General features: G+C 39.2%; 1 protein-coding gene across 4 annotated transcripts in view; it reads left to right on the top strand.

Moving 5' to 3' along the window:
• The window catches only part of DOCK4 (dedicator of cytokinesis 4), a 247,662-nt gene that overhangs the window by 110,926 nt on the left and 116,180 nt on the right, over positions 1-20,556 (top strand). For all 4 annotated transcript variants that reach the window (XM_027721207.2, XM_027721205.2, XM_027721206.2 and 1 more), the window contains exons 9-10: positions 18,221-18,302; positions 18,923-18,983. In XM_027721207.2, coding sequence (XP_027577008.2) covers positions 18,221-18,302; positions 18,923-18,983 — 143 coding nt within the window. The remainder of the gene's footprint in view (positions 1-18,220; positions 18,303-18,922; positions 18,984-20,556) is intronic.

The following is a 20,556-nucleotide window of genomic DNA, read 5'->3' as shown; positions in this document are numbered from 1 at the left end:
TGATTGTCTAATATGTCTCTTCACACTTTAAAAGTCTTTTTTTGAACATGAATATTCTACTTATATGGAAGCAAGAAAACTGATAGTATTTAAGTCAAGTATTTAAATCTGAGTGATGACATGCTTGTGCACTTGATGCATTAAGACTACAGTTGCAAGTCATTCATTTTCTACTTAACTGGTGCATGCTAATTTCACTTGGTATGTATGCATATGTATATATCCATATTTTCTGGCTAAACTAGCTGCTAGGAATGATTTTTGCTATCACTTAAATTAACAATAAACAGCTGAAGTCAGCCCCTGATGATTCCTAGAGTTTTCCCTGGTGTGTTCTGGTATCATGTTCCCTTTGCCTCCCCCTCCTTCTGCTCTGCAGTTTTCTTTCCTAGAACAGTAATAACCCCTAAGTGGGGTGTAGAGCAAGTTGTGAATGGCACTGCTTTAACGTGATACAGCCATATGACTCCTCCCAATAAAATTCTTTGTTTTATGCACTCTTATGTCTTTGAGCCTTACATTCCTCTTCTCTTATTTCTGTTAAGGTCACAAGTCCTGTTTGTGTATTCCTTGGTTTTTTTGTTCTTTAGGAAAATAAAAAGCTATCTTAGAATCATAGAATCATAGAATCGATTGGGTTGGAAAAGACCTCCGAGATCATCGAGTCCAACCCTTGGTCCAAATCCAGTCCATTTACTAGATCATGGCACTCAGTGCCACGTCCAATCTGCGTTTAAAAATCTCCAGGGATGGTGAATCCACCACCTCTCTGGGCAGCCCATTCCAATGCCTGATTACTCTCTCTGTAAAGAATTTTCTCCTGATATCCAACTTAAATTTCCCCTGGCGGAGCTTAAGCCCGTGCCCCCTTGTCCTATTGCTGAGTGCCTGAGAGAAGAGACCAACCCCCACCTGGCTAGAACTTCCCTTCAGGTAGTTATAGACGGTGATGAGGTCACCTCTGAGCCTCCCCTTCTCCAGGCTGAACAACCCCAGCTCCCTCAGCCTCTCCCCATAGGACTTATGCTCCAGTCCCTTCACCAGCCTTGTTGCTCTTCTCTGGACCCGCTCCAGCACCTCAATATCCTTTCTGAACTGAGGGGCCCAGAACTGAACACAATACTCAAGGTGTTGCCTCACCAACGCAGAGTACAGGGGAAGGATCACTTCCCTGCTCCTGCTGGCCACGCTATTTTTGATACAGGACAAGATCCCATTGGCCTTCTTGGCCACCTGGGCACACTGTTGGCTCATGTTGAGCTTCCTGTCAACTAGTACCCCCAGGTCCCTTTCTGCCTGGCTGCTTTCCAGCCACTCTGTGCCCAGCCTGTAGCGCTGCAGGGGGTTGTTGTGGCCAAAGTGCAGGACCCGGCACTTGGCTTTATTGAACTTCATCCCATTGGAATCAGCCCATCTCTCAAGTCTATCCAGATCCCTCTGCAGAGCCTTCCTGCCTTCCAGCAGGTCGACACTCCCTCCCAGTTTGGTGTCATCAGCAAATTTGCTGATGATGGACTCAATCCCCTCATCTAAATCATCAATAAAGATATTAAACAGGACTGGACCCAACACAGACCCCTGGGGAACACCACTGGTGACAGGCTGCCAGCTGGATGCAGCTCCATTCACCAGCACTCTCTGGGCCCGGCCCTCTAGCCAGCTCCTAATCCAGGAGAGGGTACACTTGTCCAAGCCATGGGCTACCAGCTTTTCCAGGAGTATATTATGGGAGACAGTGTCAAAGGCCTTGCTGAAGTCTAGATAGACCACATCCACAGCCTTCCCCTCATCCACCAGGTGGGTCACCTGATCGTAAAAAGAGATCAGGTTGGTCAGACAGGACCTGCCCTTCCTAAACCCGTGCTGGCTGGGTCTAATTCCTTGTCCATCCTGAAGGTGCTGTGTGATTGCACTCAGGATGATCTGCTCCATAACCCTGCCAGGCACCGAGGTCAGGCTGACAGGCCTGTAGTTGCCAGGGTCCTGCTTGCAGCCTTTTTTGTGGATTGGGGTGACATTCGCCAACCTCCAATCATCTGGGACCTTCCCAGAGAGCCAGGCCTGTTGGAAGATGATGGAGAGCGGTTTGGCAAGCTCTTCTGCCAGCTCCCTCATCACCCTGGGATGGATCCCGTCTGGTCCCATAGACTTGTTAGGATCCAGCTGGCTCAGTAAGTTGCTAACTACATCCTCCTGGAATACAGGAGGGCTATTCAGCTCTCTGTCTCTGTCTGTCTGCTCTAGAGGCCAGTTGTTCTGAGGGCCACCTGTCTTACTGCTAAAAACTGAGGCAAAGTAGGTGTTAAGTACCTCAGCCTTCTCCTTATCTTTGTTAACTATATTTCCCTCCAAGTCCAACAGAGAATTGAGGCTTTCCTTGCCCCTTCTTTTGCTATTAATGTATTTATAAAAGGACTTTTTGTTATCCCTAACTGAATTAGCCAAATTAACTTCAAATTCCACTTTTCTTTCCCTAATTTTTTTCCTGCATGACCTAGCTCTCTTCGTAAATTCTTCATAAGTAGCCAGCCCTTTTTTCCACAGTCTGTAAACTTCCTTTTTATCCCTGATTTCTTTCAGAACCTCCCTATTTAACCAAGCCGGCCGTCTTCCCCTCCGGCTGGCCTTTCGGCACACTGGAATAGCCTGTTCCTGTGCGCTCAGAACTGCCTGTTTGAAGCATGTCCATCCCTCCTGGACCCCCTTGCCTTTAAGGGTTGTTTCCCAGGGTATGCCCTGAATTAGTTTTTTGAATAGGCCAAAATCTGCCCTCCGGAAGTCCAGAGTAGAAGTTTTAATGATGGCTCTCCTTACATCCCTGAGGATTGAAAATTCTATTATTTCGTGGTCACTATGCCCTAGGCGGCCTCCAACCACTACATCATCCACCATGATCTTGATGATACTTTTAATTTTTAGAACTAATTTCACTATTAGAATCCTGATGGAAATATTTTAGCACACACAGTTTTAAAATGGTGTTATTACTGTAGCTGGAAAATGAAAGAGGTCCATAATCACATCTCTTGAGGCTTGTTTGTCTTTCAGTTCAGTCCTGTTTTCCTGACTATGGCTGAGCTTTTACTGTTTACTTAGGGTTGTACAACATCCTAGTTTGTTCCTAAAGTATGTGAGCTCAGACATACCCTGTATGGATCCAGACTTTGTGTTGTTAAATGCTTTTATAAAATCTGTTCCTGGAATTTGGCATGCTCAGCAAGTGTTTGAGAAAAGCAAAATCATAAGGGCTTACCAATTTAGTATAGAGCTTTGCAAATTTTTTTTTATATCATCTGATTTAGTTGTAAGTAGATGAATAGTTTGAAAGTCTAAGACTGCCGTCTCCTTAGGCAAGTACTGCCAGCCAGTAGGAGTGGATTTGTAGAGCAGCAGTTCATGCTAGATCCAATGTTAACCTGTGTAAATGTTTTAAGGATTTTACCGTGGACTGAATGGACCGAGTTGTGTGGACCGAGTGGCAAGAGCATATGTTCTAGTTTGGTTTCATGTGGAAGAAAGTCAGTTCACTAGCTCAGACTGTTCTGGGTTGTGAATCAAAATGTGAGGATGATCAAAAGATTTTCTTCAAAAGCACCTGATTCAAACTAACCTGATGATGTAGATCAGGTAAGATAGTGTATGTAAGATGGATATTACAGAGTCATAGTTTGAAGGGGGGAAAATCCTGTAAGCATAGAGTAACTCAGCTGTACTTTACTTTGGGAGTTAACTGGTCTTTTTAGCCACTACAATCACATTACAAAAACTATTTCAGAGTTAAAAGGGATTATAGACACCTGAATGTAGTTGATTTAATGTGAGATGCATTTAATGAGAAAATAGCTAAGTTTAAACTTTAGGTGAGAGATAGGCCGTTGTTACAGCTCCAAAGGAAGACTAGAAATGTGTGTTTGCAACACTTGAGCACAATGCAACAATCCTGTATTCTGATGCTCTTTATTAGCTGCTTTATAAATCAGTTGTTGTGTGTGCTCATTTATCAGATTTGTGAAGTTTTTGAGATTTTTCTGTTCCTTGGAATATAAAGATGCTTAGATTCCCAATATTTAGAGTACTGAAGTGTATGAATGTGGTGATGATTGCTGGCTTTGGGGATATTATTTTCTCTTACCAGCACACAAGTTAATGAAACAAAGTTCTCTTTCTGCAGTTGTATCACACTTAAAAAGCCAGTAATAGATAGTTCAAGAGATTACACAGTTACCAGTTCTGTAGTGGCAGATTTTCAGAGAAATAAAGGTGAGATTACGTGCTTTCCCTCCACAGATACTAATATCATTTACCCAATACAGCAGTTTGTTGCAACAGTGATGACCTTAGTATAGCCAGGGGGCCCATTTACAATGGAGCTCTAAGAACACCAATCCTTTAATCAAAAATGTATTGATTTTTTTTTTATCAGATCCTGGAAAGATCTCACTTATTAGCTTTTAATAGAATTCGTTTAACAAGTTGCAAGGGACAAAGTAACAGCTTAGCTATTTTCCAGACAGTGTGCATTGTTCACTGAGGCTGTGTTAACTTTATTTCTTGCTGTAAGAATACTCTGCTGCTACAAAAAAAAAAAAAAAGAAAACAAAAAAACCTCGAAGAAAACATTTTCCAGATGACTGTGTTAAAAAAAATCGTGTTATCCCAATGTCCTTGGAAATGCCTACCTTTCCAGTGTAGATCCTGTAAGACTATTGATATTTGTAGCACAAATCTAGAGATCTTGACCATTTTTTTAAGAGAATTTTGAAAACACTAGCAACACTGGGTAGTGTGTTATGAAAAATGGAATGCTACCTACATGTGTTCAATTCAGACTGCAGACTGTTCTTGGCATTGATGAGTTTGTGTAAGAATGCTGCATCATCTTCTGCTCACAGTCCCAGTTGCTCTGCTGACCTTTACATTTATGTAGACTTTGTGCATCTGTGTTATGCCAACATACTGCTATAGAAATTCTTAAATCTGCAATATAACAAACAGTTTTTATGTAGCATTGTCTTTTCTAAACCAATTTTTTAAAGTTATATTTTTTTCCATGTAACAGTGCTATTCATGGGAAAATTTCAAGGCAATGCTTCAGAAAGATAGAATGTGTTAAGATTTCCTTTCACTGATATACACTTTATGTCTGTGTCAATATGATATGAGCATCTTATCAGAAATGATTGATGCCTCTGGCCCCTTTTGTCTGAGGAATGGAGATAAGTTGGCATGCTAATCCTCCTTTTTCTGTCACCTTGAACAACCTTGTTTGTAACTATCATATGGCTCTCAAATGAGCACAGATTCTTAAACAGCACAAAGAGGAATAGGCTGTTTATTCAAGGCCAATGAAAGCCAACTGCATTTTCTTTTCTGTGAGCTTTTAGTTATATCCTTAATGATTGTGTAAACTCAAGACCATATCAAGGAATAAAAATATTACCCTTCCTTTGCTGTACTCTCAGTCTTACCTGTTTTGTGATGTACACATCATCAATCTTTTAATGCGTTTCTTCTTTCAGTTTTCCTGTTAATTTAATTCAGTTAAATCTTTTACCCAAAGCTGAAATCCACATTTTGTTCGTCAAAATATTTACTACCCAGTGTTCTAATTTTTAAATATTTGAAAAAAACATGCTGTTTTTGTCCCTTTAAGGAACAAGTACTCCCTCCCTCCCTTATTCTACAACAATCTTAAAGGATTTTGGTATAGTATGTGAATGTTTAAATTTTTGCAACCTCCATCAGCATCTTTAAACCTGAGACCTGCCCTGTTCTATCACAGCTCAAAAAACCTGACTTTTAGTCATCCTTCTGATGAAAGTTTACCCAAGTGAATTGCTGTTAACAGCAGCAAGGAAGGGCTTGGATGTCTCTTGAATCAAGCTGATAATACATTTCCTCTATACAGAAGTTTCACTGCTGACAATACAAGATGTCTTTCTACAAAGATATCCTTATGGCCTCTCTTGAGCAAGATCTGAAAGGTTCAATATTATTTTAAATATGTGAGTGGGTTACACTTGAGTTTTAGTATCTGGTTTACTTAGGATCAATACTCCAGACATCAGCACTCTAAAAGCAGGAGGCTCGAATAGTTAAATTCTGTGTTGCTTCCAAGTCATGCTGATCACTAGACCCCCATGGAGAATATATTTGTGAAACTGTAGGGTGTATACTCAGTGCAAGGCTACAGAAGTTATTAAAAAGGTACAGGAGAAGAACCCTGGCCATCTGGCTCATGAAGAATAAGTCACATGTTGCTGTTCATTAATTATAGTCATTTGAAACTTCAGGGCAAGTAAACAAGTGGTAAAATTTTGCATCATGGCAGTTACTAACTTGCAGAGGTGGAAAATGGAAAAGAATGTTGTTAAGAACCATATTTCCATAAACACCCAAATGACCCAGCTGTATATCTGTGCTGCCTTTATGTGGTACTTATGCATAACCACAAAATCATGGAATGGTTGAGGCTGAAAGGGAAGTCCAGAAGTCATCTGGTCTAACCTGTCTAGAGCTGGTTGCCTACAATCATGTCCAGATCGCTTTTAAATTTCTGTGGTAGTTTGGTCTGGGCCTTCCTTGGTGACCAGTTTGTAACCAAGGAAGGGCCCAGATTTACCCAGTATTCCCTACAATTTTTACGTAAGCTGGGCTATAAGAAGAAAGGAGGAGAGGCCTTCGCTCTCTTTCCTTCCGGCGGCTTGGAGGTGCAGGTTCCCCGCTGTTGAGTCTGTCGTGTTGGGGAGCGAGGCCTGGCAAGACACTCTCAGTAAAAAATTTGTTTCCTGATGCTTAGGGGGAACCTCCTTTGCTTCAGGTTATGTCCTTGCCTCACCAGGCGCCACTGAAAAGTGCCTGACTGTCCTCTTTGCACCATCCCTTCAGATATATTCAGATATATTAATAAGATCCCCTCTGAGCCTTCTCCAAGCTAAACGGTTCCAGCTTTCACAGCCTTTCTATCTAGTTCCTTAGTCATGTTCAGGTGTGGTATAACCAGTGCTGAGTAGAGAGGGGTTACACTTGCACCCCAGGATAACATTGGCCTCCTGTGCCACAAGGGCACATTTCTGACTCATGTTCAACTTGGTGTCCACCGGGACACCCAGGTCTACAATGTGTGAATCTGTTGTTCCTTTCCATCTTCTTTTCAGACACTTAATTCTTTATTTTATTCTAACATCAGAGAAGAGAACAAATTAGGTTTGGGAAATGATGGGGAGGACACTTGAAATCCAGTTTTGGAAATAATTTTAGATGGTGCAATGTATCCCAAATACAGAAGCTGGAGAGAGAGGGAGAAATAATTTATCATATGTGAACATACTTGCATGAGCACATTAGCTGATATTCAGATCTTCTGTTCCTGTATATGATTTCTTCTTCTATATCTGATTTTCTGATGTTTAAGTTTTGTGTTTCTGAATGTCATGGAAATTCAGAGCCTCTATTAATAATTAACCCTTCATAAAAAGAGGGGTTTGTTTCTACCATTATCTATAAGAATTGATATCATTCTGGGGAAAAAAGTGGATGTGGCGTTTTCCAGTTGTTGAAGGATATGTTTGAAGTGTGTGTCAGACACAGGTACCTGGGACCAAGAGCACAGAACTTCTGGAGGGTTTGAACACTGACTAGAGAGGCAGAGTTCGGACTGGACTTTGTTGTACTTTTCCAGCAATGTAACTTTTTTCTGTATAAAAATTCATGTACATGAATGTGTGCCCATTACAATGCCATATCGTATGCTACATAAACACACCATCGAGGTGCTCCTTATAACTTTTAATCTATCATTAGGTGATAGGCTACTCTGCCTTCTGCCCTTAAAATAATACTTTTAGCATGTGTAACCTTCACTTTGCTAATATTGTTCCTTGAAAATTATTGGTCAGATACCTCCACATTATCCATGGATGCTTTTTGTTTTGAAGTATTCTTGGGTCCTGACTTTCTCCTGCCTACTAAGCAGGACAGGATTTCTGGTAGAGGGAACAACCCCTGGGAACCAGAAGCAATGAACTAGCTCAGGGCTACTTTTCTATTATAGTATTTCCACAAAAGCATAACTGCACTTTTACTGGATCACAGCATAGAGTAGCTCAATGTTATTTTCAATTTCCTGTGCAGTGTCCACAAAAATATCTAATCTTGAACTGTATTAAAACTGTACTACAGTGCATGTATATATCTATACCTCATAGATGCAAGAGAGATGAAGCATCTTGTTTTTTCTTGCTAACAGACTCTTAAAGGAGTCCTCCATTCTAGTTTAGCCACTTATTACTCAGGTTTGTCCCTCCTCAGAAGCAAGATAAAACAAAGCCAACCTGGTTTTATTTACTTCTTGCTCATTCAAGAGATAGTCCTGATTTTAGCAGGAGGGTTGACACATCTCAAAGGAAATGTAAAGGCCACTTTGGCAAGAGAGCTGCTCTTTTACCACTGCTCTTTATGCATACGGAATAAAAATACCCCTTTAGATGGCTAACTTGGTATGTGCATTTGTGAATGTGGTTGCTAATTTAAAAAAAATAATCCTACATATTGGGAGTTATATATATATGTACACACACTCAATATATAAGCAGGCTTAATTATTTCATTGTTGGCTTTGCTTAAGACACGTGGTAATTTGCCCTTGTGGACAAGAATGTATTTGACGTGTAGATACAGGCTTATAAAAAGCAGCTTAAAAGAGAAGCCCGAAGTTCCAGAAACTTCCAAAGCTTCCCTTCAGAAAATGTGCATAATTTTTTCCAGTTACTCATTGTGTGCAGAAATATAGTTGGGGCATACATGGTCAGTCAGCCTTTTCTTGGCAGGAGTAGTGTAGTAGTAAAAGTCTCTCTACTTGAATCCTAGATGAGGAGAAATTTTGGCATAGGAATTATTAGTGGAGATTAGCAAAAGACTGTTTCTTGGTCCCAGTCAAACTGGGATGTGAAGGATTTGTCTCAAGTGAATAGTACTTTTTGCTTGAGGATAGTGTCTTGAACTGCCTGCTGTGGAGTTCTTCCATGTCAGTGGCAAGAACCTTGAAGTGCTGGCCCAGTCAGTCAGTGTGTCCTATTCATTGCATTGTCTTAGGTACCCCATGGGTATTCAAGCTGCTTACCTTATTGTGTGAGGTTTTTTTTTTTTTTCTTTTCTTTCCCTGAGTCTGGTTTTGACCTGAAAACTGCTTTGTGTTTAGAAACTTTTGACAGGAACATACCAGGACCAATGAGAAATGTCAAAATCAGTGAGTTGGCATGCTAGGTTTCTACAGGTCTATCCTGTTTCTCCTTTGTACCTATTAATGTTTTAAATTTTTTTAGCTTTCAATAGAATCATGGAATGGGTTGGGTTAGAAGTCCGAAAACATCATCTAGATCCCTTCACCTTGCAATGGGCAGGGATATCAATATATTAATAGCAAATATATATTTTATTTATCCCTCGCAATTAACTAATTCTATTTGTGGCTCAGTTTTACATACTCATCAACAGCAGTAGTATAAACAGATATGATTCATGTAAAGGGAAGAATGTATGAAAGGGATGTTTGGCACAGCTGTATCCTCCTGCCAAATGTTTTGGCCTCGTGGTACTTTCTGTAAGATCTTTTCTACAAAGTTATATTGCCCTTCATTGCCAGGTGATCGAAAAGCTTTGTCCTGCCTTTAAGAGGTTTTATCTTTTTTGTGCTGATTTTGGCTGAGTCAGTGTTCCTTTTCTTTACAGTAGCTGGTATGGTGCTGTGTTTTGGATTGGTTCTGAGGACAGGATTGGTAACACCAGGCTCTTTTAACTATTGCTAAGCAGAGCTTACACAGGGTTAAATCCTTTTCTGCCTCTCACCCCACCAGCGAGGAGACTGGGGGTGCACAAGGTGTTGGGAGGGGACACAGCCGGGACAGGTGATCCCAACTGACCTCAGAGATATCCCACACCATATGACATCATACTCAGCATATAAAGCTGGGGGAAGAAAAAGAAGGAAGAGGGGTATTTCTGGAGTGATGGCATTTGTCTTCTCCAGTCACCATTACCTGTGACAAAGCCCTGCTTTCCTGGCGATGGCTGAACACCTGCCTGCCCATGGCAAGTGGTGAATAAATTCCTTATTTTCCTTTGCTTGTGTGTGTGGCTTCTGCTTTACTTCTTAAACTGTCTTTATCTTAACCCATGAGTTTTCTGACTTTTAAGCTTCTGATTCTCTGCCCCAACCCACTGTGGAGGAGTGAGTGGGTGGCTGTGTGGGGGCTGAGCTACTGGCTGGGGTTAAACCATAGTGTTTTTACAAATCATTTGTTTTATCTGACTGTGCAATGCTGTGTAATTCGCTGTCATTAGTGAGACAGTTTTGATAAATTGCTCCTTCTATTCTTGAATTGCAGGAAAATAACATTTTCCTTCAGGCTAGTGTTACAAATATTTTTTGAGAGGTTGGCGTTCCAGCAAGCATATTTGCTTCAGCTTGATTGCCTAGACTATCCTATTCAGCAGGTATCTGGGAGCTGCTGCATGGGACTTTGCAACAAAAGAATTGCAGGATTGGTAACACCAGGCTCTTTTAACTATTGCTAAGCAGAGCTTACACAGGGTTAAATCCTTTTCTGCCTCTCACCCCACCAGCGAGGAGACTGGGGGTGCACAAGGTGTTGGGAGGGGACACAGCCGGGACAGGTGATCCCAACTGACCTCAGAGATATCCCACGTATGACATCATACTCAGCATATAAAGCTGGGGGAAGAAAAAGAAGGAAGAGGGGTATTTCTGGAGTGATGGACATTTGTGCTTCTCCAGTCACCATTACCTGTGACAAAGCCCTGCTTTCCTGGCGATGGCTGAACACCTGCCTGCCCATGGCAAGTGGTGAATAAATTCCTTATTTTCCTTTGCTTGTGTGTGTGGCTTCTGCTTTACTTCTTAAACTGTCTTTATCTTAACCCATGAGTTTTCTGACTTTTAAGCTTCTGATTCTCTGCCCCAACCCACTGTGGAGGAGTGAGTGGGTGGCTGTGTGGGGGCTGAGCTACTGGCTGGGGTTAAACCATAGTGTTTTTACAAATCATTTGTTTTATCTGACTGTGCAATGCTGTGTAATTCGCTGTCATTAGTGAGACAGTTTTGATAAATTGCTCCTTCTATTCTTGAATTGCAGGAAAATAACATTTTCCTTCAGGCTAGTGTTACAAATATTTTTTGAGAGGTTGGCGTTCCAGCAAGCATATTTGCTTCAGCTTGATTGCCTAGACTATCCTATTCAGCAGGTATCTGGGAGCTGCTGCATGGGACTTTGCAACAAAAGAATTGCATTTGTGAATAAGTAAAATGAGGTAGATATGGTAGGAATGAGTTTCTAAAAAGAGGCACAGCTGTAGTCTAGCAAGCAAATGCTTTTGAAAAGGTTTGATTTTGTATTTTATGGGTAGACAGAGCCTGCTTTTAATCATATTTTTCATAAGCCCTTGTGGTGGGTTGACCCTGGCTGGATGCCAGGTGCCCACCCAGTCGCTCTATCACTCCCCTTCCCAGCGGACAGGGGAGAGAGTAAGGTGGAAACAACTCCTGAGTTGGGATAAGGCAGTTTATTTAAAGCAGAAGCAAAAAGCTTGTGCACGCAAAAGCGAAGTGAAAGATAACACAGTTTATTCTCTACTTCCCATGAGCAGCGATGGTTGACACTCCCAAGCAGCAGGGCTTCAGCACGTGTAACAGTTCCTCAGCAGGCAGCCATTGGAGACAATGAATGCCTGCCTTCCTGCTCCTTACCTTAGCTTTTATGGCTGAGCTGACGTCATACGGTAGGGAATATCCCTTTGATTAGGTTGGCTGGCCTACTTGTGTCCCCTCCCAGGATCTTGCCCTCGATTGAGGAAGGAGTGTTACAGCACTGATGCTGTGCTGAGCAGTAGCCAAAACACTGGTTTGTTATCAACACCCTTCTGGCTACCAATGCAAAGCACAGCATTGTGAGGGCTGCTATGGGGAGATGAACTCCAGCTCAGCCAGACCCAATACAGCCCTCAAACCAACAAGTTATAGAAGTGTTATTCTCAGGTGTGAGGGTGTGCTCAAAATTAGTTGTATTTCATGATGTAGGTCAGTTCCTCTCAGGAAGAACCATATTCATTGAAACAAATATACTTACCTATCTACTGTTCTAAGATTCTTTCTTGAATACCTTCTGTTTACTGTGGTTGGAGTAAGGGTGCTAACTTATACAGGTCTTTGATCTGTATAGATATATATATATGCAGATCTTTGATCTGCATCTATCTGTAGATAGATGCCATTTTAAAACAGACAAATCAACCCAAGCAAGAGAAACCTGTGGTATCGATTATCTCTCTCATATGCATTAACAAGTAACCCTCTTACTGATTGTATTGTAAAAACTGAAAACTGACAGGAGAAATAATTGGTTTTAAATGCAATGATGAAAAAACTGGAACAGTTAACCTGTCATGTAGCTGGTGGAGCTTAAACAATTAGTTACATTCAGAAATGAATGTGTTAGAATAGTATATGCACCAGCCATGGCATGCTTGAGCCAGATTTAGGTAACCATGGGATATATTGAACACCAGTGGTATTATGATTGGTTTACAGATCATCTCACTAAGAACATGTTACAGTTGCCCTGACTACCAGCAAAAGGCATGTTAGAGTTGGTACAAAAATACAGACTTGCTGCTTGTAAATCCCCAAATGATGATGAAAACATAGGGAGCGAGGTGGTGTTGGAAGGAGGGGAATTTTCTTAAATGTTATTGTTTTCCTTCACTTTACCCATTCCTCCCCTTCTCTTTAGGTTTAATTTCCATCTTTGGAGAAAGATAGTGCAAATCTTCTTGTATCCATGCTGTTACCTCAGTCAGGGACTAGGATAATAATCAAGACTGTAATTCAGCTTAAAGGATCTGTAGGTCTGTGCACTGGTAATGCTATGCTGCAAAATGTTTATCTGTGGTGGCAGACTAAGCTCACTGAAAGCTCCAGCCTCTGGTGTATGTTTTTTCTTTAGTTGTAAATGCTTGCTGATAGAATTCCGGTATTCTGTTTTTTAACCCGCATCGTCTTCCTCTGGCTCCTGGTCTCTTATGAAAAATAATTTAAAATTACTGCTTCCTAAATCTTTTCGAGAAATGTGTGATGCCCTCTTTTAGTTAAAATACAAGTGGAAATATCTAAATAATGTAGGGTGTGTTCTTAAAAACTGTAATAGAAATTAATTTCTCAAGGCTGTCTTCAGTTAATAAAGAGGTAAAACAATATGAGAGGAGGAGTTTGATTCAGCTACATAAGTCCGTTTTTCTTTTCCTCCAGTCTCCCTTTCTGCTTTCTCTTTTCCTTTTTTTCCTTGTTAGCTCTACAGCTAAGCAGTGAAAATTGGGTTCCACTGCATAAAGCTAGCACTTGAATATTTTTTTACTTCTTCTTCCCCGATGTTGTCAGCATGGCTAGGGGACAGGAAGATAAGCTTTGATTGTTTTATTTATTTTTTTTACTGTTAATGCTTTGATCTTTATCTGAAATTGGCTGACATCTTATTTTTATAGTACTCATTCTTCCTTTTCTGTCCCCCTTTGCTCTTTGCCTCACATTTTACAGTTAGAAATGTGGGTATGGGTTTTTAAGTGCATAACAGGTAAAATACAGGGACTGACTTACTGTGGATTAGCTGGTACTGCTAAGTTGCGCTGGTACATTTATCATTCAGTTATTCTCTAATTAAGGATATATTTTAAAGCTTTATGGTCTTTCAGTAACTTATGATATGTTGTACCACATTTCTCTGGATTTCACAACTAACTATGAGGGTAACATTTTGTATCTGATCTGGGTTTTATGAAGTCACTGAGCCTTTAGCTGTAAATGAAGTCAGTTCAGACTCAAGTTCCTAATGAACATCCGTTAACAGTGTTCTGGAATGTGATAAACTTGAGCTGGTGAATTATGAGCAGTATTCTCATATTGCCTCACATTATTTACTTTAGAAATCACTTTTAAGCCATATTTAAGTAGAGAGCATCTATAAAGATGTCTGAAAGTGGAGCTACACTGAGAACTATGACTATTTGATGTCATAACTTTGGCACAAGGATATGCCATGTGGTATAAATCTGGCTGGTTCTTTTTTGATGTGTGTTTATAAATCATAGAGCAAGCGATCTGTCTAGACTGGTACCATGTGACTGGTAATATTTTCCTGCTAATACTAAGGAAATAGGGGTCACATATGAAAACAGAGCAATTTTTAGCTCTGTTTCTTTAAAATGCGTCTGTTAAGCCTGCAGATTTGGAACACATTGTTAGTCTACTAATACACGGGAAGTTATAGTACAAAAATCTCTTGCTGACCTTCTTAAATTAATCTCTCCAACATTAGTTATTTCCTTATTTTCAGTGGGAAGACAGCTGAGTTTAGATGTGTACAGCATGTTTAAATGGTGAGATTGGTGCTCATAAAAAATTCATTAAAATCTAAACTAGAATCAAGTCGTCTTAATACAAAGGAGAGGTATTTCTGGTTTGGGGTACTGCTGTGTGTATTTGCTGTATCTATGTATGTGTAGCTCACTGTTGAGAAAACTGCTGTGCCATAAGATACTAGGTCTAGATTTAACTCTCTGAGGTTTTTTCTGCTGTTTGAAGTCAAGCTTTCAGATCTTGGGAATTGTGTCTTTATTTTGTTTTATGAAGACTGTTTACTTTCCTTAGCACTTTTTCTAACCAGTTTGTCTCTATATAAATCCTTTGAAATAGCATATAAATGCACATGCTCTGTGTACTTAGATATAACATTGCCATTTCTGTCTCATAATCTTACAAGTCTAACTGCTTGCATTTGCTCTCTGGAAATGTTCAAAGATAACCATTTTAATCTGAGCTGTAACTGGTACTGTCATATGTTTCTAGTAAAAAGAGGTATTATAAAGCATCAAACAAGGATTAAGATTTCTTTTCCTTGTTGTTTTCAGTTTGCTTTTTTATCACCACTGGGTCCTGTGATTCAGTGAAACAAAATTTCAAATTCAAATGAGGAAATTAGATTTACATAACTATTACATATATTTTGCAATCAGTATATTTCTTTGTGGCATCACAAAAGTCTTTGGCTTTTCACTGTGTTGTGAATCATAATCTCATGGTCTGTGAGTATAAACAGAGCTTGAAAATTTCGTATTGTAGTGGATAGTGAGTAGGAAGCTTTCAAAAGATGTGCCTCTGTGCAGAATGTAAGCTTCATTAAATATAGAATACACTCCCAATTAAATTTCCTATTTGCCAGTTAATAGGTATACTATGAAGATAGCTTATGAATGGTATTTTTCTTTGAACCAGCAAATCTATCGTTTCAAGACAAAAATGTAGCGAAGTTTGGGGTGTGTGTATGTCTTACTTTTAAATTGTTCTACAGACTGAAGATAAAGTGGTGAAATTCAGAATCACCTTGTATAGGCCAAATTTGTATTGATGCATACCAATGCACTTCAGGCTTCAGCGCTTAGAAGCTGTATTGTTACTACTGGAACAGAGACTTTTTTATTTTTATTCAATTTTACATGGTGCCACACATAACGGGGTCCTAAAACTTTAACTGCTTTGATAATATAATTAATAATTCTTGCTCAATGTACAATAACTTTGTATGAGACCTGTAAACAAAGCTGTGCACCTTTGTTACTGTCTTTTCCAGTATTGCAAATGAACTAAATCCAAATGAAAGGGCAGAATTATTTTAAAAACCATTTGTAAATCAACAGCAAAATACCAACTTGCTTTTCTGTAAAAATACACTCACATGAACAGTCCTCAAAACTGAAATTTAAAGTTTTCATGGAGACCTAAGCTGCAGAAGTTCACTGTATCATAAAACATGAATGAGAAAAATACCATTTTCTGAGAAAATAACATTTTCATGCACTTCAAGGTGTTTGAGTTCAGCTCTACTGTTTCTTAGGTTCTGCCTTTTATGATGTCTGACATAAAAGCTGTACAGCTGAGAATTGCACAAAAGTTTTCAAGTAGTCACAACGAAAAAGTCTTAAGTGTTTGCAAGTTCAGCCTGGATAGCTGGCACATGAAAACATAAAGCAGTCTCCAGACATAGCTCTTAAGAAATGTACTCTTGACAGTAACAGCATACTAGGTTGTGTCAACAAGAACATAGCCAGTTGCTTATGGGAAGCGATTGTTCCCTGCTCAGCATTGGTTATACAATCAAAATTTTGGGTCCTTCAGTACAAGACCAATGTTAATGAGCTGAAGTGAGCTCCGCAGAACAACTCACATTGTTTGTGGAAGGAGTTCCTGTCCTGGGAGGTCAGTTTGAGGCAGTGAGGCTTGTCCAGGCTGGAGAAGAAGCAGTTTCGAGGGGAGTTAAGCCATAGAATCATAGATTCATGGAATGGTTTGGGTCAGGAGGGACCATTTAAAGGTCATCTATTTCAACCCCTCTTCAATGAGCTGGGACATGATCATAGAATCATTAAGATTAGAAAAGACCTCCAAGATCATAGAGTCTTGGAGTCTTGCTGGTCAGAACCCTGTCCAAACCGACTGTGAATGTTTCCAGGGGTGGAGCATCTATCACCTCACTGGGAAACCTGTTTCAGTGTTTTACCACTGTCATTGTAAATGTCTTTCTTATATCTAGTCTGAATAGACCCTCTTTTAGTTCATAACCATTATTCCTGGTCCTATTGCAACAGGCCCTGCTAAAAAGTTTGTCCCTATTTACCTACAAGATCAATAACATTAACAGTGCATGGTGGGACAATGAAAGACAAGGGATATAGACTTTAACAAGAGAATGTTCATTTGGATGTAAAGAAAAAACTGAGTTCAGCCAGACACTGAAACGAGTTTTTCAGAGTGGCTCCATAGCTATGGTCTCCATAGCTTAAGGATTTCATGACCCGACTGTCTAAAGCTCTGAGCAAGCTAATATGACCTGATAGCTGACTCTGCTTTGAGCAGGAGGTTGAATGTAGAGGCCCTTTGAGGTCCCTTTCAATGTGAATGACTGATTCTGTGAATGATCAATGCAGATTTCCTACAAGGCAAATGCTGGTGCAATAAAGATTTAATTAGTCTCTATTGAGTTGGATCTCATCCAGCATGTTCCTAGTGATTTTCCAGCTGCATTTTGAAAACCTATGTATGACATAGAGCAGTAGTAAACTGTGTTTAGCCTCTAGAATAAGCAGAAGATGTGGATGCAGCCAAGAAAAAAACTAGTTGCACCTGAGTAATTTTATTTCTGATTTGAGCATTACCGGACATCCAGACTCTTGTGTCTGGCCAACTGGGGCTGGGGGTGAGAGGGTGAAGGGAAATAAAATGCTTCTACCTTCTTTTGTTTTTTCCATCTTTGACTTCTCTCACTACAGAAATATGATTGTTACATTTCCTATGAGGCTGTGTCTTGGAGAAAATTATCCAAAGCATGGAAAGTTTGCTTTTTCATAATCTTCCCATGTATGAATTGCCAAGTTTGCTCAGAGTTTATCCATAAGGGACCTACTATCAAATGGGAATGTTTTGAAAAATAATTTCTCTTTCAGTGGGGTCTTGTGCCCTCTTCTATTTGGAAATAAGAATTCTCTGTATCTCCCTACTAGTAGTATTAGTACTTATATCAGCTTCAGTATTTAACACCCCACAGTGGATTGCAAAACAGGATTTCAAGAATAAAATTGGCCCTGTTGGATCTTCCAAGACTCTTACAAGACTGCTAAAATCAATGTGCTCTAGTGAGAGATTTTGATAGAGTTAAGTAGGAAAATTTTTCCCTACCATCATCTTCCTATCTGTGAAAAAGACTATTGTTTGAATACAAGCATGGCAATGTTGACATTTGTTTAGCAAGAATCAATACCAACTACTACACATCTAATTTTAGTTCTAGGATGAATGGATTTTATTGCTAGTGTTTCTCTGTGTACTAGGATGTACAATATCATTCTTCCAAATGACAATCAGTTGTCTATTTTGTATTGAATTTTTAGTAATTTTGTTAGATGATTAGGTTAATCACCACCCTTCACTAGTGTGGTGATCATGATTTTTTATTGATACAGCTGAGACTTTCAGAAAGAAATGATTTCATTCATTTGTATTTTGAGAAAGGTCGCATGTGGAAATAAGAATAAGAAAAAAGTGAGATCTACTTTTACTGTAGTGTTATTCAACATATCTGTCATATTTGTTTTCTTATAGTGAAAGATTTTTTTTAAGACTGAATAGAAATGGTTTGCCAAAATGTCCAGAAAAGCCTGAAAGACACTGTTCTCTGTTTGTGGTGAGTTCTTCCTATTCTCAGTCTTTTTTTTGTGCTTTTTTTGTGGGTATTGAAAATAGAAGTTGGATTAAATTGTTATTCTGTGGTTGACTCAGAACTGCTCCCTAAGCTTGTACATTGTTATGAACATCAGCTCTAAAGGCTGGATTGAGGGGTTGCAGCATATTGCCGAACTTCTAATTTGAATATTTTCTGGCGGTATGTGGACACTTCCACGTAGGCATATGTACCAGTCTTTGTCCCTGCAACAAGGACCAGTTATTTTTCCTCCTTGTGCTTTTTACATCCAAACAATTGTTTGTGCAGCACTCTCTGTACTTTTGGAATATTTGGAATTGCAGAAATGTGTCGCTGCTGTTCAAAGCACACAGCAAGTCTCTTGTGCCCTTCTACTGATTTTACTGTATTACAGCAAATTCTAACCATGATATTTTAGGACAGTCATTTTGAGTGCATGACCACCAATTTAAAGTGTTGAAGGGATAATTTGTTAATACTGTATAAATGAACTCACTGTTCATTTATCACTTTCACTGGCAGTGAAAGCAGTGTGTACAGATCTCTTTAAATGTCACATTTTAATTGGGAGTCAGAAATAATGAGGTTCTGATCTTGTGCAGGATTTGGGTAGCAGTGAACTCAGGAAGGACATCTATATCACTGTGCACATTATCCGAATAGGTAGGTATAATCTTATATTTGTTAGACATATGACAGTAAATAGAAGAAAACTGCTTGGAGTCAGCTTTGGGATTTGTTATATTAGCTAGACCTTTGAATAATTTTTTGGAAAAGAAAATGCCTGGGTTTTGATGGAAAAATTGCTTTAGATTTCTCAGTATTGTCTTATAGTATTTATAAAGTGTACTCAGTGCTAATTGAGTTTAGAGGCAGGATACTTTGTTACTATCACAAAACAAAATTAAAGTGTCAAATATGAATTGTGTTAAGATGATGGACTTGTCATTGAATCCATTCTTGTTCCCAAGTGTAATTTCAAGCATCCTTTGTTCAAAGAAAAATTTGCCCGGACGTTTAATGTACCTAATTAGTATATAGTAGCTGATGTAAATCTGACATGGTTCAGATGAATTTTATCTTCTCCCTGACCTCTTTCAAAAGGAGGAGAGGGAAAGAAATGGACAATGTTTCATAATAATTTTAATCCCTGATGCTATAGACAGATATCAAGTCCTCTAGAACAAAGTGAAGGAGAAGAAAAGTGTATATTTGTGTTAGGTATTTATTTTAGGAAGTTATCCTCTGGGCTGTAGTGATGTGAAACAATAATCTTCGGGTCTACTTCTGACCTCTTAGATATATTGTTTTCTTTGTAAACTGTCTCTAGTGCATCAGGGCAGTACTATATATAACTTCTCTTCCTATTTTTGAAAGATATTTTGGTTTGAAATATAGGTCACTCTAACTTGTGCTGAGTTCAGAAACAACTTGTTACAAAGTTAATATTTTACAGCTTTGAGGAATAATTTTTCCTTGAATTTTCATACTGGTTTGGTGTTTCTTAAAAATATTGTGTTTCATTTTTATTGGCAAGGATTCAAAAAAGATATGCTAATAAATGTTTTAAAAAAACAATAATGAGTAGTTGTATAATTTTCAGATATATTCTCAGTCAATTTTATAAATGAATGACTGAAATATTAAAAAATTAAAATCACATTTATATGCTGCATGGTGTGAAAATGAACAATTACTCTCCAAGCTGCTCTGATGCATAGGAATATTTGGAGGAGACATTGCCCTGCAGCAGCTGCAACCATAGGGTTTTTTTGTCAGAAATTAAGACTTGGTGGGAAAGATACATAGCTGGCAGTGCACAATTGAATAAAATGTCTAGAAAGATGGCAGTTTCAAATGCCAGGAACACATTGAGGAGATTGATCAAATGTATTTATATCAAATAGAAAAGGCTAGGAAAAATATTTTTTTCAAATCTCTTTCCCTTGACTGCTTTCTTTCTTTCTTTATCATAATTTGTTCTTCAGCCCTTTGTCATCTTTTCTCCCTGTATTTCATCTCTACTTGATTTTTCTTCAGCTGGTCAATTATCCCCTTGCTTGCTAGTTGCCTATCTGGAAACAGCATTTGATTACTAATTTGTAATGGCTCAATCACAATACCTCTCACATGTAACAACAATCATAGCAAAATAATTCTTCCCAGGCAGCAAATGCTGAACAGTCTGTCATGTCCAAACTCTACATTTAATTTGATAGTGTCATGAGCTTGCTAT

Source organism: Pipra filicauda, unplaced genomic scaffold (assembly GCF_003945595.2).
Source record: "Pipra filicauda isolate LSUMZ 115617 unplaced genomic scaffold, ASM394559v2 scaffold40_size4127951_pilon, whole genome shotgun sequence".
Taxonomy (NCBI): Eukaryota; Metazoa; Chordata; class Aves; order Passeriformes; family Pipridae; genus Pipra; species Pipra filicauda.
The sequence above is the reverse complement of the archived record's forward strand: the minus strand, read 5'-3'. Positions and strand labels throughout refer to the sequence as shown.